General features: G+C 31.2%; 1 protein-coding gene across 1 annotated transcript; it reads left to right on the top strand.

The window, feature by feature from the left end:
* Positions 1–224: 224 nt before the first annotated feature.
* Positions 225–20,165, top strand: LOC146719787 (fatty acid synthase-like). The gene is given in 15 exon segments (XM_085489523.1): positions 225–947; positions 1,176–1,466; positions 5,236–5,440; positions 6,547–6,707; positions 7,353–7,670; positions 7,754–8,253; positions 8,417–8,721; positions 9,183–9,584; positions 10,535–11,556; positions 11,699–11,943; positions 12,358–13,051; positions 15,381–16,212; positions 18,194–18,669; positions 18,760–19,014; positions 19,595–20,165. Coding segments are annotated over 15 exon segments (6,180 nt in total). The 5' UTR covers positions 225–521; the 3' UTR covers positions 19,643–20,165.
* The last annotated feature ends 1,643 nt before the right edge of the window (positions 20,166–21,808 follow it).

Below are 21,808 nucleotides of genomic sequence, written 5' to 3' on the forward strand. Positions count from 1 at the left end.
AGACCAAAATAGTTATAAATAAAACTAGAATTAAAACGGTGGTATTTAAACGGGTAATTAGTCACACGCATTATAAGGCCAGCGTTTATTAAAATTAATTAATGAAAGGCTCGTATAAATTCAACAAAATTAAACAATCATATATAGTAGGCCAACTAAACGAGCAAAAAAATAAGATGTAAAAATTTTTTTATTAATAGTTAAATCATTAAATTAACATTCCGTTACAGAATCGATATAAATTGTAAACGTTTCGACTGCACTACAGTCTTTATCAATACATAAAAATTAAATATTAAAATATAAAGTTAGATGTTAAAAATACAAAGTTAGTTAAATATTAAAATATAAAATTGAAACGATTCTTCGCTATAGTAGATTTTATTCTTCAAAAATAAGAATAATTTGTACATTTCTATCAAAATTTTTAAGTATTTAATCAAGGAGCTGTGAATAAAAAAAAGAATAAGTATATTTTATATTCATATATTTATTAAAACAAATAAACTGCCGGTTTTGTTATGTTAGGAGTTCTCTCTGCTGACGGCTTCTGTAAACCTTACGATGAAGAAGGCTCTGGTTACATGCGGAGTGATGCAATTGTAGTAGTGTATCTGCAAAAGATGAAGGATGCAAGGAGAATCTACGCGACTTTTGTCTACGGCAAAACTAACAGCGATGGCTTTAAAGAAGAAGGAATTACTTACCCATCACTTGACAAGCAAAGAATGCTAATGGAAGAATTTTACGAGGAATGTGGTATCTCGCCTCTTGAGCTATCTTATATAGAAGCTCATGCAACTGGTACTCTAGCTGGTGATCCTGTGGAACTACAAGCCATCGATGAAGCTTTATGCTCCAAAAGAGACAGCCCTCTGTTATTGGGTTCAGTGAAGTCGAATATTGGACACTCCGAACCCGTTAGCGGCCATTGTCAAATTGCAAAAGTAAGTTTACAAAAAATATAGTTAATGTGATTCTAAACACTGTCCTGTTTATTGATAAAACGGGACGGCGATAGGAGTTCCGCTTAATTCAACAACAATATATTATAATGTTATATGTAACTTTGTGCAAATATTTCTTTAATTATCAGTTATTTTTTGATTATTAACCGTAATTATAGAAAATATTACTGTTAAAATTATATAAAAATATGTATTCATTTTATGAAGGTTATAATAGCGATGGAAACTGGTATAATCGCACCTACTATACATTTAAACCATCCACGAAAAGATATGACTGCTATTATTGAAGGAAGAATAAAAGTAATTACCGAACCGACCGAATGGAAGGGAGGTTACGTCGCTATTAATTCTTTTGGATTTGGCGGTGCTAATTGCCACATCCTACTGAAATCAAATCCAAAATTTAAAATCAATAATGGAATAGACTATAAATTACCTAGGCTTGTGGCTGTATCTGGACGTACCGAGGAAGCAGTAAAAATTTTATTAAATGATGTAAGTATATTATAATTTAGAGATAATAAAACAACATGAGCCTATTACGAGCTATGTGAATTGATGTCAATTATATATATATTTCCAAACTTTACATCAAAATCGTATAAATCTACTTTATAATGAGACGTTTCGACGCTTACTTGCGTCTCTTCAGTCATAATTAGTTAAAACATAGTGAAACGTTGGTTAAGCCAGTACGATGCGATCCGTATACGGACGCAAATAAGCGTCGAAACATTTCATTGTAAAGTAGATTTATATGATTTTGATGTAAAGTTTGGAAATATATATGTTTGACATCAATTCACATAGCTCGTAATAAGCTCATGTTGTTTTATTATTTCTAATTATAAATTAACGACCTTATTCATTCATTTAATTTATATATTATAATTTATTTCACAAATAAGTTAATCTTTCCTCCTTTTTTATATCCATATGTCTTATTTGTTATTATTATCATTATGTATGTTATTTTAAAAAATGGTAATGATTTAATCGACCAACTCTGGCGTATAAGTAATTTTATTGAATTTCACAACGTTTCGGCCGTGGGTTTCGGTCTTTATCAAGTGCTATGTTCTTAAATCAAAGTAAATCACAACTTTTTTAAAAAACAAAATATCGATCTTAGAATATGACATAATATAATAACATGATAGTATAAAAACAATATAACTATGTCATTTTAATATATTTATCAAAATTATTCTTTCTTTAACAAATTTAACATTTTCTATTTTGAAATCAAAGTAATTTAGGTAATATATATATATATATATATATATATATATATATATATATATATCATATATATATATCAAAATAGAAAATGTCAAATTTGTTAAAGAAAGAATAATTTTGATAAATATATATATATATATCAAAATAGAAAATGTCAAATTTGTTAAAGAAAGAATAATTTTGATAAATATTGATATATATATATATATATATATATATGTCGTAGCCCGATAGCGAAATTAGCCAATTAGCTAAAAACCTAGGCGTTTAGCTAAATGCCGCTTGTTAGGCTAATCGAGGACGATATAGTCTAATGGCCTGGAAAATTCAGCCTGTTAGACGAGAAGTCGGCTTTTCGCCTAACGGCCTGGCGCGCTGTAGGCGATTAGAGAAATGCTTGTTTTGGAGCTCGATATGTTGTCAATTTATTTACTACACAATTATTACTACATTACTATTTGTTAATGCAAGATGCGCTACTGTGGCAACGAGAATTGCAAAGAATTTTTGCTTTAAAACATGCACATCTATTTGTCTGACACTGATTTTTAGCAATTTTGCAATTGCATTTTTTATATCCCTGTCCACCACTTGCCGACTGCTTCGCAGCAGCTTCCCTCAAAGTAAGAAGAACATTTTGGGAACGTCAGCCATGGTAATAAGATTAGTGCCCGATTTTGCAATTTCAATACGGGGGAACCATCCTTTCAATATCCCATCCTTAGTTCCAATTTGATATACGTCATTTTTGGTATCAGTTACAACGCCAAATATGTTATTAAAATCGAAAGGCCCACGGTCTAACAGTGAGAACAGATAATGTAATGATGTCATTGATCTGAAGGGGTGGAAAAGTGATACTCGAACAGGTAACCATTTTTTCGGCCTCTGTCATTTGACGCTCGAAACAATTGGACCGAGTGTCAAGTAGCTGTTCGCCCCTAGCGCACAATGAACAGGTAGCAATCTGTCCGCGGTCGCTATGCATTTCCATTTTGCACTTTGTGCAAAGTATACTGCTCGAGTCGTCTACCTGTCGCTTCTTCTGTGGTCCCTCTCTTTCCTCTTCTTCATCCTCTCGCATTCTTTTTCTCTTGCCTACGTCTTCGCACTGCTCAACACTAAAGTTCAAATCACTATATGAGTTCTATTACATTATATTTATCTAGTTCTATTATATTTATTTTAAGTCAATTACCTCGCGTTTAATTGTACATTCTGCTCCTCCAGAGCTTGCTCCAAGTCTTCCTCTGTCTGAAGCAAATTTAAAATTTCATCAGGCTCTTAACATGTTTTCAACGTCCGCATTTGACCTTTCGACACTACCTTGGCTCTGTGGGTGTCGCGGACACCCATGAACAATCTTGCAGTGAGGCCAGATGGAAACAAGTTCGTGTATTACTGCAGCCACGAATTCTCGACCATTAACGCTCTGCAAAATAGTCGGGGCTCCCCATGTAAAGAAGATTTTTGACAATTCTTCAGCAATGTTAGCTGCGTGCTTGGATCTCAAGGGTCGAAGGTGCAAAAACTTGGTAGCGTGATCTTGGTAGTTTAGTAGCCAATTGAACTCACCATCGCGACAAGATTGGAAATCAATTAAATCCACCTGTCCGCGAACATTAAATCCATCGCTCAGTATTGGTTTTATCACAACTCCTCGTTTTGGAGCAACCCTCTTTCTGTTACATGTCCCGCAGCAAAACACAAATATTTCACAAGCCACCTTCGTTATCCTGTACTTTTCTTTAATGTAATACTGCATCTTATCCCTTCCGCCATGGCCTGTTTGAATGTGACCTTCTAACAATTTATCGTAGTAATCCTCCATCGCTATTACGTAAATAACTGGCTCATTCGAAGTTTTCCGTTTTAAAATTACATACGATTCCGTTCCAATTTTTGCTAGCTCATACTTCTTCGCGTAATGATAATGAGATACTGTCTTTTTAGTACTTGGAACCTGAATTTCTTGCAGAACTTTCATAACGTTGATCATCTGATCTCGCCTCCACACTGTTTGATTACTGCCTGGTCGATTTGAATAGAATTTATCTAATTTTTCGTTAAACTCATCGCGGTTTACTGGCATATAACTTGCCATGGCTGTTATTGATTGCCAACTAACGAAAAAAATTGAATATACAACGAGCTCTGTGATGATTTACTTAAGACCCACTGGGATATTTACAAACAATAAATTGACAACATATCGAGCTCCAAAACAAGCATTTCTCTAATCGCCTACAGCGCGCCAGGCCGTTAGGCGAAAAGTCGACTTCTCGTCTAACAGGCTGAATTTTCCAGGCCATTAGACTATATCGTCCTCGATTAGCCTAACAGGCGGCATTTAGCTAAACGCCTAGGTTTTTAGCTAATTGGCTAATTTCGCTATCGGGCTACGACATATATATATATATATGTATATATGTATATATACAATATATATATATATATATATATATATATATATATATACAGGGTGCCCGGTAACTAACGGACCAATGATTAAGGGCGGATCCTCTGGCCAATTTGGAGACGATTATTTCTTAGCAAAAATGTTGAGAAGTCAATAATTTTCGAATTATAAGCGATTGAAAAAAATGAATTTTTTTAAAACTAAACGTTTTAGAGTTATAAGTCTAACATAATTACATTTTTCAGTTAATTTCAGGTAAAGTTTACTATAATAAAATTTTAATTTGAGGCTTAGTTATAAAGATACATAATGACAAATATTGGAAAATTGTAAAAAATCATGACCTTTTTCGACATTTTCGCTGAGGAAAAATCATTCCCAAATTGACCAAAGAATCCATTTGTAATTGTCGGTCCGTTAATTACCGGACACCTTGTATATATATATTACCTTTTCTTCATGAAAAATTCCTTGGCTAACAAATATTCTCTTAAATTTTTGATATTTAGAAAACTCCGTATATATTTCGAATTCTACTTAATTTTAAGAATATGTGATAAGATAATTGTTGTATATTTACAATTAACAATGATATTTTCACAGATACAGAGTCGATCGGCAGATGTTGAATATTTCTCTTTGTTTCATATTTATAGCGATAATATACAAGGTCATCCCTACAGAGGATACATGATTGCTGGATCAAAATTATCCGATAATGCAATAATTAAGATGGGACATAACTTATGTACCAAAAGACCAATTTGCTTCGTATTTTCAGGAATTGGATCTCAATGCTTTCATATGGGTAATTAAATCAAATAAGATATTACAATAATGTAATATTTAACAGTTTATATATACATACATATATATACATAAATATATAATGTTATATAAGATGTACATAGATGTTAATTTGTGCAATTAACTTTGAACAATTTTTCATTATACACATATGTTTTCGTATACCATATATGTAGTAATAAAACAAAAATTAAATTAACAGTTTCAATATTACTAGACAGCAAATTTAAAAATTTTAGGGATTATATTTATTATATTACATTAATTAAGAATAATATAATATAACAAAATATTGATATATATTAAATTGAAATATAATAATAATGCTTTAGAAAGCACATGTAAAATAAAATAAATAAATAAGTTAATTAATTTCTTGAAATTTTATTTATATGTATATTTAAAATATTTATGTAAAAATATTAAATTATTTGAAATTAAAGATATCAACAACATTTATTTTAAAAAACAATTAATAATTAAAAGTAATTAATGAAAGGCTTGTATAAATTAACAAAATTAAAAAAAGTAAATATTGTAGGCCAACTAAACGAGCAAAATTAAATAAGATCTAAAGATTTATTAATAATTAACTTCTCATTCCGTTAGAGAGAAACAATATACATTGATCTGAGATTCCAAGTTTTGCGACATGTAATCATGATTATCGTTTTAACAAGTTCTTCTTCTCGAAATTTCAAGTGTGTGTTGCGAAGTCTAAATAACAAATCATTTGTTATTTAAACTTCGCAACACACTCTTGAAATTTCGAGAAGAAGAACGTGTTAAAACGATAATCATGATTAAATATCGCAAAACTTGGAATCTCAGACCAATCGTCTTACTCATCCATTGTTTATCAGCGAAGAATCGTTAACTTTGTATTTTAATATATAACTTTGTATTTTAATATTTGATTTTTATGTATTGAAGAAGACTGTAGTGCAGTCGAAACGTTTACGCTGTATATTGTTTCTCTAACGGAATGAGAGGTTTATTATTAATAAATCTTTATTTCTTATTTAATTTTGCTCGTTTAGTTGGCCTATAATATTTGCTTTCTTTAATTTAATTAATAATTAAGTTTTATTCTTAACACATTGGCAGGTCGCGCTTTATTAAAATTTCCAGTATTCAATAAAGCAATCCAAAAATGTGACAAAGTTTTGAGACCTCAGGGCATAATTGTTACTGATATTCTGACGAATGAAGACAAACATATTCTCGACAACGTCGTCAATTTATTTGTAGGTCTTACTGGACTCCAGGTATAAACATAAATGTATAAATATAATATCACTATAACTAATATCACGTTGCAGAATTTTTCAGTATTTATTTCAATTTTTATAAAGTAGCCATGCAGCAAACTAACATTATAAACGTCGAACAGATGTCATTTGACGTCAAAATGACTTATACTACCTAGATTTATCGTTAGAGACAAGCTTTTTATTATGCATTCCTTAAAATAATTAAAATAAATAATAAATAATAAATAATAAAATTGAGGGACAAAAAAATTGTTCAAAAAATAGGCAAAGTTTAAATAGTTGTAACTTTGTTTCAAAAAATGATAATTAAAATGTTAAAAAAGGATTTTGAAACTTGAAATCTTTATTTTCGAAAGATTATAGCTTTTTTTAGCTTCTTCAATTCTGATATTATTTACATACAGAAAACGACAAACATAATAAAATGGAAAAATTTTTCTCACTTTGTAAACATATCGTATACACAATAAGATGTGATAAAATTTTTTAGCATTTTTACAATAATTTTATTATAAATTTCTTCTTCTACGTGCAACTATATATATATATAGTTGCACGTGGAAGGAAAAATTTATAATATTATATAATATTGAGTTATTCAGAAGAAACAGAAAGTTGGATGTTTTGTACATATTTCAGATTGGAATAGTTGATCTTTTAACAAGTATCGATATAACTCCCGATATTATAATGGGTCATTCTATTGGTGAGTTGATTTGTGGATACGCCGATGGATGCATGACTGCTGAAGAAACGATCATGTTGGCATATTATGTCGGTTTAGCATTTTTCAACTCTAAAATATTAGACGGATCAATGGCTGAAATTAATCTCGATTTTGAAACTTTGAAGAATATATGTCCATCGGATGTCGATGTAGCTTGTTACAATAGTCAACATAATTCTATTGTGAGTGGACCAACAAACTCTGTAAAAGCATTCCTCGCTAAACTACAGGTTCGAAAAAAGTATATAAATAATATTTATCACGCTTATTATAAAATTGAATTTAATAAATGATAAAGTTCTATTTTCTTCAGAATAACAACATTTCTGCAAGAGAAATTTCCTGCGGACGTATACCTTTTCATAGTCGTTACGTCGAGACCGCAAGAATTAAACTTTTCAATTACTTAAATAAAATATAGCCTCAGAAATTGTCTCCTAGCTCAAAGTGGTTGAGTGTGTTCTCTTGTAAAGGATTCAGCGCATCTTCAATGTCATGTTTAGCAAAATATTATGCAAATTACCTGATAGCCCCGGTTTTATTTTCGAAAATTGTGCATTTAATTCCAAATGACGCAGTGACGATTGAAATAGGACCTCACAATATGCTACAATATGTTCTCAATTATTCTTTAGAGCCCACAGTGATAAATGTCGCGTTATACGAATTATCTGATAAACCAGATATGGAAATATTTTTAGACGGAATTGGAAAACTTTATAATGCTGGACTACAGCCACAAATCGCAAATTTATATCCGAAAGTCAAGTTTCCTGTAAGTCGTGGTACATCCATGATCTCTCATCTTGTAAGGTAAATACTGTTTAAGATTAAAAAGATTTTTGTACTAAGATTAAAAAATAATGGAATTTTGAAAAATACGAAATTAAATTTTATTTTTTTCCAATTGTTCAAAGCAATAAAATAATATAGAATAATGTTTTATACATTGTTGAATTAATGATATCCTTTACAGATGGGATCATTCCGAAGATTGGTATGTATATCGTTATAGCGGACAAAGAAAACTTAATATAAGAGAAACAGCTATTAGTATTCGAACTACAGAGGTCGAATTTATGTATATGACTGGACATGTCGTTAATGGAAAAAATTTATTACCGGCTACAGGATATCTTTTGCTTATATGGCAGATGGTCGGCTGGTTAAGGAAGGAACATCACGTTGATATATCAATTGTATTTGAAGATGTCAGTTTTCTACGTTCTACTATTTTATCACCACAAAACGCAAGCATTTTAACTCTTATGATCGAGAAAGGTAACATATATGCAATCAAATTTATTTATACAAAAATCATTGTCCTATGTTTAGATAAGTTACATATGCAAATATGAATCATAATTGATGTACAAAAAATTTTAATTTCCATGATTTTGATGTCTTTTATTTTTATTATTGGCTCATATAATTTTCAGAGTTTTATTGAAAAATATAGCATAGAATATGTTTTTCCGAACTACATTTTATACAATCAATATGAAATTTATATCTTTTATTATTTGTATCTATATTAATTTTGCACTGAAAATGGTCTAAATAAGACTAAAACGTTTGTGTAATAATATATTTATTAAAATAAATAATAATTTTTGGCCATAATAACCGGCATCGGCTCTCAGCTCTTATTCTATTCTGTGATTTATTAATCTTGCGAGCATTTTGATTTTATTTTAATTTTATTTTTATTTTTATTTTTATTTATGTCAATATTGTTATAGGTAGTAACAAATTTGAAATAATCGAAGGAGGCAATCCTGTCGTTACTGGAACAGTCCGAATTCCAGATAATATAGAAGACGAGAAAATATGTCCTACATTTATCGATCGAAAAGACAATGACGAAGAGGAAATGAACACGAAAGATATCTATAAGGAATTGAAACTTCGTGGATATCAGTATATTGACGAATTTCGTGGACTGAAAAGTGCCTCGATCACGGGAAGGAATGGTCATATTGCTTGGACTGATAACTGGGTAACATTTATGGACAATATGTTGCAGTTGATGATTTTAGGTCAGAGTTCGAGAAGCCTTATGGTACCAACAAAAATTCGCAAAGCAGTAATCGATCCGAAATCTCACATGAAATACATCGAAAAACTTTCAAATGAAGAAAGTCGTAAGTTTTCAATATTATACACATATGGAATATACAAATTTTATATAAAATCACAAATTTACAATTTGCTAGATAAAATTAAAATGATGTCAAATTATCTCAGGTATAACAAAAATAATTTTGTTTTAAATATATCTAGATAAAAGATAAATTTATAAGGCAATTCATCAAAATAACTTTATGATAATATTATTTTTAGAACCGATTATGTAACACAGTTACAAAAAATCTAAATTATAAATATATATATAAAAGAAGTAAAAATATACTCATATTTTTTTGTAAATTTTTAACGTTGACTGCTTTAATTCTTTAAAAAATACTTAAATACTTTCATGTGATATGACATTAATTAAAATAATTTTAACATATTAAAAGGATAAATAATTTTTACGATCAATACTGGCTAATAAATATTTAATTAATCACCGCAACGTTTCGACCATGGGTTTTGGTCTTTATCAAGTATACTTAAAATTAAAAATCGTGAACATATTATGCGAACAAAACTTTTTGTCATACTGTCGCTCTTGTGTTGCTAGTTTGATATCAGATTGAATTACCAGGTTGACAGTATGACAAGAAGTTTTGTTTGCATAATATGTTCACGGTTTTTAATTTTAAGTACACTTGATAAGGACCAAAATCCATGGTACAAATGTTGTGGTGATTAATTAAATATTTATTAGCCAGTATTGATCGTACAAATTATTTATCCTATTAATTATTGACTGGCAACATCAAGAATTCAATTATTTACTTGACATACTATTCTAAATAACTCAGTAAATAACACTATTTCATCTAAGGTATGCCAATATAGATAGAAAATATATTTTTATTCTGCATACAAAGATAAGATGAGGCCAAAACTTCATCTAGATAATCATTTTTATAATAATAATTAGATAATACTGCTAACATGTCATCGTATGTGTGTTATATTGCAGAAGTCCTTGTACAACATTATAAGAATATAGACGTCATAATATCTGGAGGAATAGAAATATCAGGCCTTATAGCCACACCTATATGTCGTCGACAAAGAACAGTCAATCCTGTTCTTGAAGAGTACAAGTTTGTTGGTCATCGAGATCTAAATGTGATATCTTTTCCGGAGGTAATAAGTATGTCGGTGCACCTTGCTCTTGAATGTTACAACATGATAAATGTAAAAATCATTGAATTCGTCGAAGACAGCGATCAAGTGATGCCGGAGAATTTAAATTGTTTATTCGTGAGTAAAGTTTTAGATGATATACCGCTAATGCAATCTAGTATCAAACTGGTAGCAACACAAGAGCGATTCAAAGACATCACTTTGCCCGACAACGTTTCTACGGTAGAATTTGGCAAACTAACAAAAAAAGAAAATTCTTTGATGACCATAGCTTACGGAATTCTAACAAAAAATAAAGACGAATTATACGAACAATTGTTGTCTTTCATAATGCCAATGGGATTTCTTTTGATATGGGAAGAATTAGATGCCACCTACGACTACTCGTGTCTGGAAAAGTACGGGTTAAAAGTAATTTTGGAGAAACGCACTAGAGATAAGACTTTTGTATTGTTAAGGAAAATGCAATATGTTGCGAAGTTTCAGCAGATAGTGCATGTAAACAATTATGATTTCTCATGGGTAGATAAGCTTAAATCGTTTATGAACGAAGAAAATCAGGCTGCAAGTACGAGGATAATACTGGTCGCTGAAGGAGACTTCGAAAGTGGACTGATTGGTCTTGTCAATTGTTTGCGAACAGAACCAGGTGGTGAAATGATCAGAGGTGTTTTTATTCAAGATAATGATGTACCTATTTTCTCTTTACAAGAATCATTGTTTACGGATCAGCTACAGCTGGATTTACCCATTAATGTTATACGTTCCGGTAACATTTGGGGATCATACAGGCATTTTCTGTTACCACCACTAGAACCAAAACTAGTAGAGAGTGCTCACGTTACTCAGGTGGTACGTTAAGGAAATTTCATATTTACAAAAAATTAAAATAATATTTTGTGATACCTATATTTATAATTTGAGGATATTCTTAACTTAATATGTTAACTTTAATTTTGATATTAAAATTATATGTTATATTTATTTATGTTAGACACCTGGTGACCTGAGTAGCTATAGTTGGGCGCAAAACAGGACATTTATGGTCAACGATGATGATAAGGAAAATTTAGTAAGAATAGTTTATGCGTCTGTTAATTTTAGAGATGTCATGATAGCCAGCGGTAGACTCAACTTTGAATCTATCTCAGACGTACCAAATAATGATTCTTTACTTGGAATGGAATATGTTGGTTTTGATAAGAATGGGCAAAGGATAATGGGCATATGTGAATCTGGGTTAGTGATATGGACACTTTTATTTAATATATTTTTTTAGTACATAAACTGTTATATTAAACAATCTCGATTAAAGATTTTTTTTATTCATGATTTTAATAATTGCTCGTTTTAATTGGCCTAATTATGTAATAATAGTAATTTTAACATACTCGAGCTTAATGCAATATTTATTTTATTGATTGTATTGTATATTGTTGATTGTTTTATCAAATAATAATGTAATAAATAATAAAATATTTCAATACTTTATCATTTTTATAATATTTATTTATTATAATGAAAATTTCAATTGCCTTTATGTATACGATAAGACAGAAAATTTGCTGAGCAATCAACGTGTTAATGGTTATATTTAATATAAATAATATATTTTATACTTTTTGAAATAATTTTTGAAATGATTATTTTCAGAGGAATCGCTAATATTCGCGTAGCTGACAAATATCTTAGTTGGATCATACCTGACAACTTGACGATGGAAGAAGCTGCGACGATTCCTTGCGCATATTGCACGTGCTATTACGCTTTATATTTGAAAGGTAAAATAAAAAAGGGCGACAAAGTGTTGATTCACTCCGGTACAGGAGGCGTCGGTCAAGCTGCGATTCATCTCGCGCTTTGTGAAGGCTGCGAAGTGTTTACGACGGTCGGGACTGCCGAGAAACGAAACTTTATAAGAAAAATGTTTCCCTCCATACCCGAAAATCATATCGGAAATTCTCGAGACACGAGTTTCGAGCAAATGATTATCCAGGGAACGGAAGGTCGCGGAGTGGATATCGTATTGAATTCCTTAGTCGAGGAGAAACTGCTAGCGTCCGTTCGTTGCTTAGCAAAGGGCGGTTGTTTCCTCGAAATTGGAAAGTTTGACATGTTTGCTAATAGTCCTTTGGAAATATCTTCATCCTCAAAAGGCATTAGCTTTTACGGCATTTTATTAGATAAATTATTCTCAGCAAAACCGGAGAGTAAGACAGTACTGAGAAGCAAAATAGTAGAAGGTTTAAAGAATGGCGCTATCAAACCATTATGCAGGAAAGTCTTCAAAAAGGATGAAGTAGAAGTTGCGTTTAGATACATGGCTGCTGGAAAGCACATTGGCAAGGTATGATTATTTTTCATTATATATTTAATGCAAGAATTAATTTTTATTTGATTATTATTTAATTTATTAATTTAATTGAATATTTTGTATTGCTAGCAGATTAATAAATCAAGGTATTTTTATATAAATTCGATCAATGCTATAAATTGTTTATTTGTTACAATGTTTTGATCATTTACAAAAAGATATAAACAGTTTAGGTAATACCTATGACAAAATAATAAAGGTCGTTTAACTTGTGTTTAGTTAAAACTGTTCATTTCTTTAACTCATTTCCATCAGGACACAACGATTCTCTCATGTATTGAGGGAATGTATTGTGCCGCTAACATTATATTGCATTAGAACTTATGTATCTTCGTCTTTTTATTATATTTTTCAAACCGTAATTGTAAATTATTACTATACATATAGATAATTCTCTTGTATTATATAGTTGTACTTGAAAAGGACCTAAACCGAAACATCGTAACAAATAAACAATTTATAGCTAGTATTGGTCGAATTTACATACAGGGTTTGTCCGGAAAGTAATGCGTCGCATTTTTTTAAAAAAGAATTTATTGATCGCATAGGTAAAACAACTTAAAATTGTTCGAAGTATGACCCTTCTGCGTCAATACATTTTTGCCAACGCGATTTCCATGCGTCATAAGATTTCTGGAACTCCTTGACTGGGATGCTGTTCAGGGAGGCCGTCGAAGTAGCTTGTACGTTGTCAACCGACTCGAGCTGTTGTCCTTTGAGCTCCCTTTTCAGCCGAGGAAATAAAAAAAAGTCCGCCGGGGCCAAGATAACGTTGTTCAGGAAATTGGGATTATCTGCACAGAGTTGCTTGAGTTCTTCACAAACTTCCACTCGGTGTTGCTTTTGCGCATCGGTCAACACTCTGGGCACAAGTTTTGCGCAAATCTTCCGCATGGCCAAGTCTTCCGATACAATCTCGTGAACAATCGTTTTCGGCAAGTTCAATAATTCCGACATTAAGCGAACATTCATTCGACGGTCTGAATTCAATAATTGGCGCACACGAGTCACATTGTCGTCCGTTCGCGATGTTGACGGGCGTCCTGCGCGGGCCTCGTCGGCGACCTCCTTCCGACCTTCTCTAAACATCTTGTGCCATCTGTTTGACTGCGATTTGGAAAGGCAATCGTCCCCGAAAACTTTCTTGAGCATTTCAAAAGTTTCCAGCGGCGTCTTGTCCAGCTTCACGCAAAACTTTATCGCATAGCGTTGCTCTATCGTTCTCTCCATCACAAGTTCGACGCGACCACTAAGCAGAGGTTCACAGAATAAGCCGTCCTAACCCTCCAAGCGCATGGAAACAATTGAGCGACCTACCGTTGGAAAGCTAAGGGTACCCCCCTTCCTCCCCAACCGGTCCCATCGCTCTGCGATGTATAGTCGCGTCACAAAAAAATGCGACGCATTACTTTCCGGACAAACCCTGTATATAAAAGTACCCTAATTCTATTACATAGTTTTATTATATTTTCGTAGTATAAAACGCGACATATATTTAAAAAAGTAAAGTTGTTCTCAATGTAGAGGACAACCCTAGAAGGCTTAAGAGAATCAAACCTCATGAATTATTGATTTAAAACTCAACAGGAGACCTATCTTATGATAAGTGTTCCACCCATGTGATTTTAATGTATTAAGAAAAAGTCGCTAGTCGGCCTTGTTTAGGCTGGTGATTAGGGTGGTGTTATTTTTAGTGGGTAAAAATCCCACACTACCCAAGTTTACCTCCACGGGTGTTTTTTGAAGATTTTTTTCACCTACCCCTTAAAAAAAAAAAAAAAAAAATATATATATATATATATTTAAAAAGTTTATTTTTTTGCCTACATTCTTACAGGTCTCTATCTGTAATCTTCATTTCAAACTGTCTTAATTTTTTCTAACATCCTTCATATTTCTTATGTTATTTTCATTTAACCATTTTTCGGCTATACAGAATAAAAAATTCTATTTAACAATCAAAGTATTTATTTGCAAATTAAGTTATATATAAAAAACTAAAATGTTAAATAAAACAGTTTTTGTATTGGGTTCTTCGAATCATGTCGTAGTTACGATCAATAAAAAGACCGATTAGAAAACTGTAATTAATTATTTAGCTTTGTTGATTTTTTATATAAAGACACAGGAACCCAAATTTTGTATTATGAATACTTAAATTCTAGAAAAGGATTTTTCATTCTGTTTAGTATATTACAATAAATAATATTTGTCGATGAAGCAGACAAAGACAGGATCCCATAATATTTTTTAATGTGTATGTATTCTTTTAGTATTTGTTTTAAATTAACATAATTTGCAGATAATAATAAAAGTTCACAATGAAGATGAATCCTTGGATGCACCTATACTTGCACAACCCCGCTATTATTGCCTCGAACACAAATCTTACATTGTTTTGGGCGGCCTAGGTGGTTTCGGTCTAGAATTAATTGATTGGTTGATTTCACGTGGTGCCAAAAATCTAGTTCTGACATCGCGAACTGGAATAAAGAACGGTTATCAGCGATCGAGAGTAAAATTGTGGCAATCACAAGGGGTGAACATACAAATCGTGACAGCTGTTGATACTTCGAAATACAAAGACTGTAAATCTCTGTTGAAATTTGCCGAAAAACAAGATCCTGTGGATGCTATATTCAATCTCGCAGTTGTGTTGAAAGATAGCATATTCAATAATCAGTCTCCAGAGACTTTCGGAGAATCCTTTTTGTCAAAAGCATGGACGACAAAGAAAATGGACGAATTATCGAGAACAATTTGTCCTCAACTTCGACATTTTGTCGTTTTTTCTTCCGTTTCATGTGGAAGAGGAAACGCAGGCCAAACAAATTACGGAATGGCTAATTCCGTAATGGAAAGAATTTGTGAGAGAAGAAAGAAAGAGGGTTTACATGGTTTGGCTATACAATGGGGCGCTATTGGTAATGTTGGGCTTGTCGCAGATATGCAAGAAGACAACAAAGAACTTGTTATTGGAGGTACATTGCAACAAGAAATATCCTCTTGTTTGAATACATTGGAAGTATTTTTGCTTCAAGATCGGCCAATCGTAGCCAGCATGATTGTTGCCGAGAAAGGAAAAGGTCTTGGCCAGGCAACGAATCCGTTTGAAGCTGTTGCAAATATTATGGGTAAATTCATAATTACTATTATGTCAAATATCGTGATCTAAAATTTATATTAATCTACTATTATTCCATCTAATCAACTATTAATTTACTATTATTCGACTATTAAATCAACTTTTAATTCAACTATTATTCAACATTAGCTTTTCGGACCGCGCTTTGTACGGTCCTCATATAGCCTATATTAAACCTGTTTTAACACAAATAATTAATTCTTTTGTCTGTATTACCGCGAACTACTTCCACATTTGTTGTCCGATTTTTACGAAATTTAAACCAAAATTAATGTTTAAATTTTTGTGTTGATGACTACTATATGTTATCTATTTTTTCCTCCAGATATTTTACTTTGCATCGCGTTTTGCATATTTTTAAATGCTTATATTTTTATTTTTATTTTCTTGTTTGTTTATTTGTATTTCCACACAATTTCATATTTTTTAAATGTAAAACATTATAATAAGATGCAATTTAATTCGACCAAAAATTAGCTATTCATTTATTGAAAATAAGTACACACTACGTTTCGACCCCCATTGTGGTCCTTTTCAAGTGTTGCTCTTATTCAGCAATTACATTAATAAAAGATAGAAACATGAAAATTGTCCTGTCATATCGACAGTCTGTTAGCTACTGTACAGTAGCTAAGACAGACGGACGGTACTTATATCAGGGTTAGGAAGTAACGAGTTACTTGTGACGAAGTTACAGTTACAGTTACTCTTTTTCGATAACTGTAATTTAACTTTGTTACTTTTCTCCATCTGTAACTATAACTGTAACTTAGTTACATTTTTTTTTGTAACTAGTAACTATTTTAACAGTTACTTTATTATATAGGTATTTTTTTTGGAAATATGCGCTGAAAGTATGATAACCGTTATATTGTTAAATTAAATTTCGATAATAGTAGCATATGGATTTTCATATGATTTAATCTTTTACCTAAAATTTTCATTTTGTGTACATAAAATATTATAACACATAATTAAGATCGACCAATCACAGTCAAGTATTTAAAAAAATAATTAAATGTAATAATTGATCGATTTGCTTGCGATTTTGCGATTACCATTTAGTAAGTTACAATAACTATTTTTACTGTTGTATATAAAAGTCATTCATACATTAATGGTAATCGCAAAGTTGCAAGCAAATCGATCAATTTACATTCAAGAATTTATTTAAATACTTTGACTGTGATTGTGCATAAAATGTAAGCTCTTTATATTTAAAATAATGTATAATTATTTTTAAAAAGTAACTCAAAAATAACGACTCGTTACTTTTTGAGTAACTGTAACTGTAACGAGTTATTTTTTAAAATCGGTAACTTGTAACTGTAACTAGTTACTTTTTCAATGAAATAACTGTAACTGTAATTAATTACTTTTACAAAGTAACTTTCTTAACCCTGACTTATATATGTATATATACAGGGTGTCCGGTAACTAACGGACCAATGATTAAGGGCGGATTCTCTGGCCAATTTGGAGACGATTTTTCCTTAGCAAAAATGTTGAGAAGTCAATAATTTTCGAGTTATAAGCGTTTGAAAAAAATGGGTTTTTTGAAAACTAAACGTTTTGGAGTTAAAAGTCTAACATAATTACATTCTTCAGTTAATTTCAGGTAGAGTTTACTATAATAAAATTTTAATTTGAGGCTTAGTTATAAAGATACATAATGACAAATATTGAAAAGTTGTAAGAAATGACGACCTTTTTCGACATTTTCGCTGAGGAAAAATCGTTCCCAAATTGACCAAAGAACCCACTTGTTATCGTTGGTCCGTTAGTTACCGGACACCCTGTATATAGATAATTATTAATTGTACATTATAAAATTATGACAAGTAATCAAGTGCATTATAAATTGAGAAAAATGTAAACTTTAACCGCAAATTTTTATATCCTTGTTTCAAGTACGATTCCCTTAAAATGATATTTAAATATTTAATTTTTTCTAATATTTTTAAAAATAGGATTAAAAAATCCACATTTGGCGCCGCCAAACATGTCACTGGCCGAACTAGGAATGGATTCAATGATGGCAGTGGAAATTAAACAGACGTTGGAAAGAGAATTCGATATTTTATTGACAGCACAAGATATTCGAAATCTCAATTTTGCTAAACTTAAACAAATGACAAATACAGACAAGCAAGAAGAGGTCCCTGATGCCACTGATGCTGAAGCAAATAAGTTGGACGGGTTAAATATGTTGACACGAAAACTCAACGATTCGGATTTGAATCCAGATATCTATGTAGAAGTCGGTACAAAGAGGGAAGCTGTTGGAAGCGAAGTATTTCTTATACCAGGAATCGATGGCTGTGCCAGAGTATATAAACTGGTAGAATCGAAAATTAAATCTTCGGCGACGTGTTTACAACACGGTGTATTTCATATTCCGGGTGTCACTCGTTCAATAACGAAATCAGCAGCGTATTTTCTGCCTGTATGGAATTATAAGATAATCTATTTGAAATAATCATACACACCTTTTTTTACATACCATATTATATATGAATTTTTTTCTTTTTTCCAGTATGTATTAGAGAAAATGAAAGGTCAAAAGGAATTTTTGATTGTGGGTTATTCATTTGGATGTTTAATTGCCATCGAATTAGCAAGATTATTGGAAGCTAAGAATTTCTCTGGACGTTTAATAATTATTGATGGTGCTCCTGATCTAATGAAATTTTTGGGTGAGATAGTTCTTAATCAACAGTCGGAACACGAACTACAAAATGATGTTATACTTCGTTTCATAAAAATGTATCTTGGATCTCGTAGTGAAATGGTTAGTTTATGATTAACATTACACATTATGACTTTTTTAAAGTAAAATTTTAATAACAATATACATATATATATATATATATGTATATATATACATTATTTATAAATTATGTGGATTTTAAACGTCATCCTATTTTATCAATAAAATATAATTTTTGCGCATCCATTTCAATTTATTGGTCGAATATGGTAGAATAAAAAAACTTTTCCAGGTTTAAAGTATTAGGTTGGCCGATAAGTCCGTGCGGTTTTTGTCGATAGATAACTCTAATGTTTTGAAAAGCAATTATATTCAATTCAAATTGTGAAAGTACGCATTTTGTTCGATAGATGATATTTCAACGTGCATTTAAAAAAAAATACGTAAAGATTAGTTGCGTTTTATGTGTTTAACATAATTCGAAAGATGGATAACAAAAACAAGCATTTTCGCCATATTATGTTATTTTATTTTAACAAAGGCAAAAACGCGGCACAAACATCTAAAAAGATATGTGCGGTATATCGTAAGGATGTTGTGAAAGAATGTGTGTGCCAGAAATGGTTTGCATAATTTTGTTTCGGAAATTTTTCAATCTAAGATGTACCACGCTCTGGCTGGTCAGTTGAGATTGATCAAGACAAAGTAAAAGCGTTAATCGATACCAATAAACGTTTTACGACGCGAGAGATTGCAGATGTTCTCCACATATCAAAAACAAGCGTGTTAAACCATCTGAATCAACTATGCTCTTAATATGGTGGGATTGGAAGGGTGTTGTGTTTTACGAGTTGCTTCCAAAGAACAAAACGATTAATTCAGATGTGTACTGTGACCAGTTGGACAAATTAAACGCAGCGATTCACAAGAAACGTCCAGAATTAATGAATCGTATAGATGCTATCTTCCATCACGCCAGACCGCACACGTCTTTACAAACACGGCAAAAATTATTGGAGTTGGGCTAGGATATCCTACCACATCCTCCGTATTTTCCTTCGGATTATTATTTGTTTTGCTTCCTACAAAATTATCCTTGAATGGACGGCACTTTACTTTTGAAGAAGACATCAAACGGCACTTAAAACAGTTTTTCAACGAAATAAACAAGAAGTTCTACGAGCGAGGAATTATGAAGTTTCGTGAAAGATAGCAAAAGATAGTAGAACAAAAGGGCTAATACATTATAAAATTTTCCCCCCCTATTGTAAAATTCCAACAACATGAAAAAACACCGGAAAAACCCCCAAACCCCCCCTAGCCCACCCCCCCAACTTCCCCTTTTTCCCAACCCCAAATTTTAATAAAAATAATTAACCATTCTAAAATTTCCCCTCTCACGATTCTTAAAATTAATAAAGGAAAATTGCCTTTTTGAAAAATTTCCCTTTTTCGAAAAAAACGGAAATTTTTGAAAATCAAAAACAAAAAACCCACAATTTGTTTAAAAGTTTTAAAAAAAATTAATTTTTTTTCATTAAATTATCATAACATTAAAAAACATTTGGGGAAATTCCCAAAATTTTTTGGAGGGGGTTTAATGGGATTATTTTTTTTAAAATTTTATTATTTTAAATATTCCCTTTAAGAGAATTTTTTTTTTGTTCCGGCGGTAAAAACAAACATTTTAAAACCTACACTTGCGCCTTTCAATTATACCGAGGAGGATTGTGGTTTACACAAGGTAAAATTGATTAGATGGTAAACTATTTTATTATTTTTAAGATATTTCTTACAAGAGACATTTTTTTTAGGTCACCGAAGGTACAATACAAATTCATTACGTGGAAGGTACTCATATTTCAATGATGGACAATGACAAAATAGCATCATTTATTAACGAAGCGTTTGTAAATTAAAAATTATGAACATTATACAACAATAATTATACAATATAATATAGAAATAATTATGCATGAAAAATATATCAAGTCTTAATTATCTGAAACATTTTCAAAATGTTAATGTAGACAAAATTAATATATATTTGATAATTATTTTAATCATGTACTTTTAGCCAAAGCAAAATTAAATTAAATTAAATTAAAATAATAAAAGACAAAGATTGGTAGAGAAATGAAATTATTTTTTGTTTCCACCGCTTTATTTATTATGGACGATATTAATTTAAAAAAAAGATGTTCTATTCCTTTCAAAATTCTATCATCACATATAAAAAGTATACATATTATGTATTGCATATATTTTGACGTTTGACTACAGCACATATGAGTTTGAATAAAAAAATGCTTTTCGCATTTGTATACATCTCATTAAAATGCAAAACAAAATAAGAATCGCAAAGTCGCCCATTTCTGCATTATTATCGTATTTGCTGTACTTTGACACAAAACGTATATAAATTAATCTGCACTGAATATTCTAATTATTCATAACCACATTATTTTTCATGCAAATAGGGTTGTTTATGATATCTTAAATTTGGAATCATATTTGGTTTAAACAGACAATAGAGCATATCAAGAGACACGGTAGTGTCTCGCGACCAGTTAAGGGCGTAGCGGAGACACCGTGTATCTTAACCGCGAGTCGGACATTTGAGGTCTTTATAATATTTCGAATCCTCATTAATGGCTGAAGCAATCGAGTTTATACTAGACTTAATCGATAGATTGAGTTCGAATTATATAATAAAAGTGTCTTTATTTCTGCTCTACGTGATTTGTAAGCAAAGATATATAAATGCAAAGTCGAAATATGAAAAATTTCTATTAAGAAACGTCCCCGCTCATCATTGATCATCATTATCCGATCATCGACCACGCATACATAGTAGTATCGGGTTACACGTATT

Source organism: Nylanderia fulva, unplaced genomic scaffold (assembly GCF_048542155.1).
Source record: "Nylanderia fulva isolate GAGA-0341 unplaced genomic scaffold, ASM4854215v1 Scaffold863, whole genome shotgun sequence".
Taxonomy (NCBI): domain Eukaryota; kingdom Metazoa; phylum Arthropoda; class Insecta; order Hymenoptera; family Formicidae; genus Nylanderia; species Nylanderia fulva.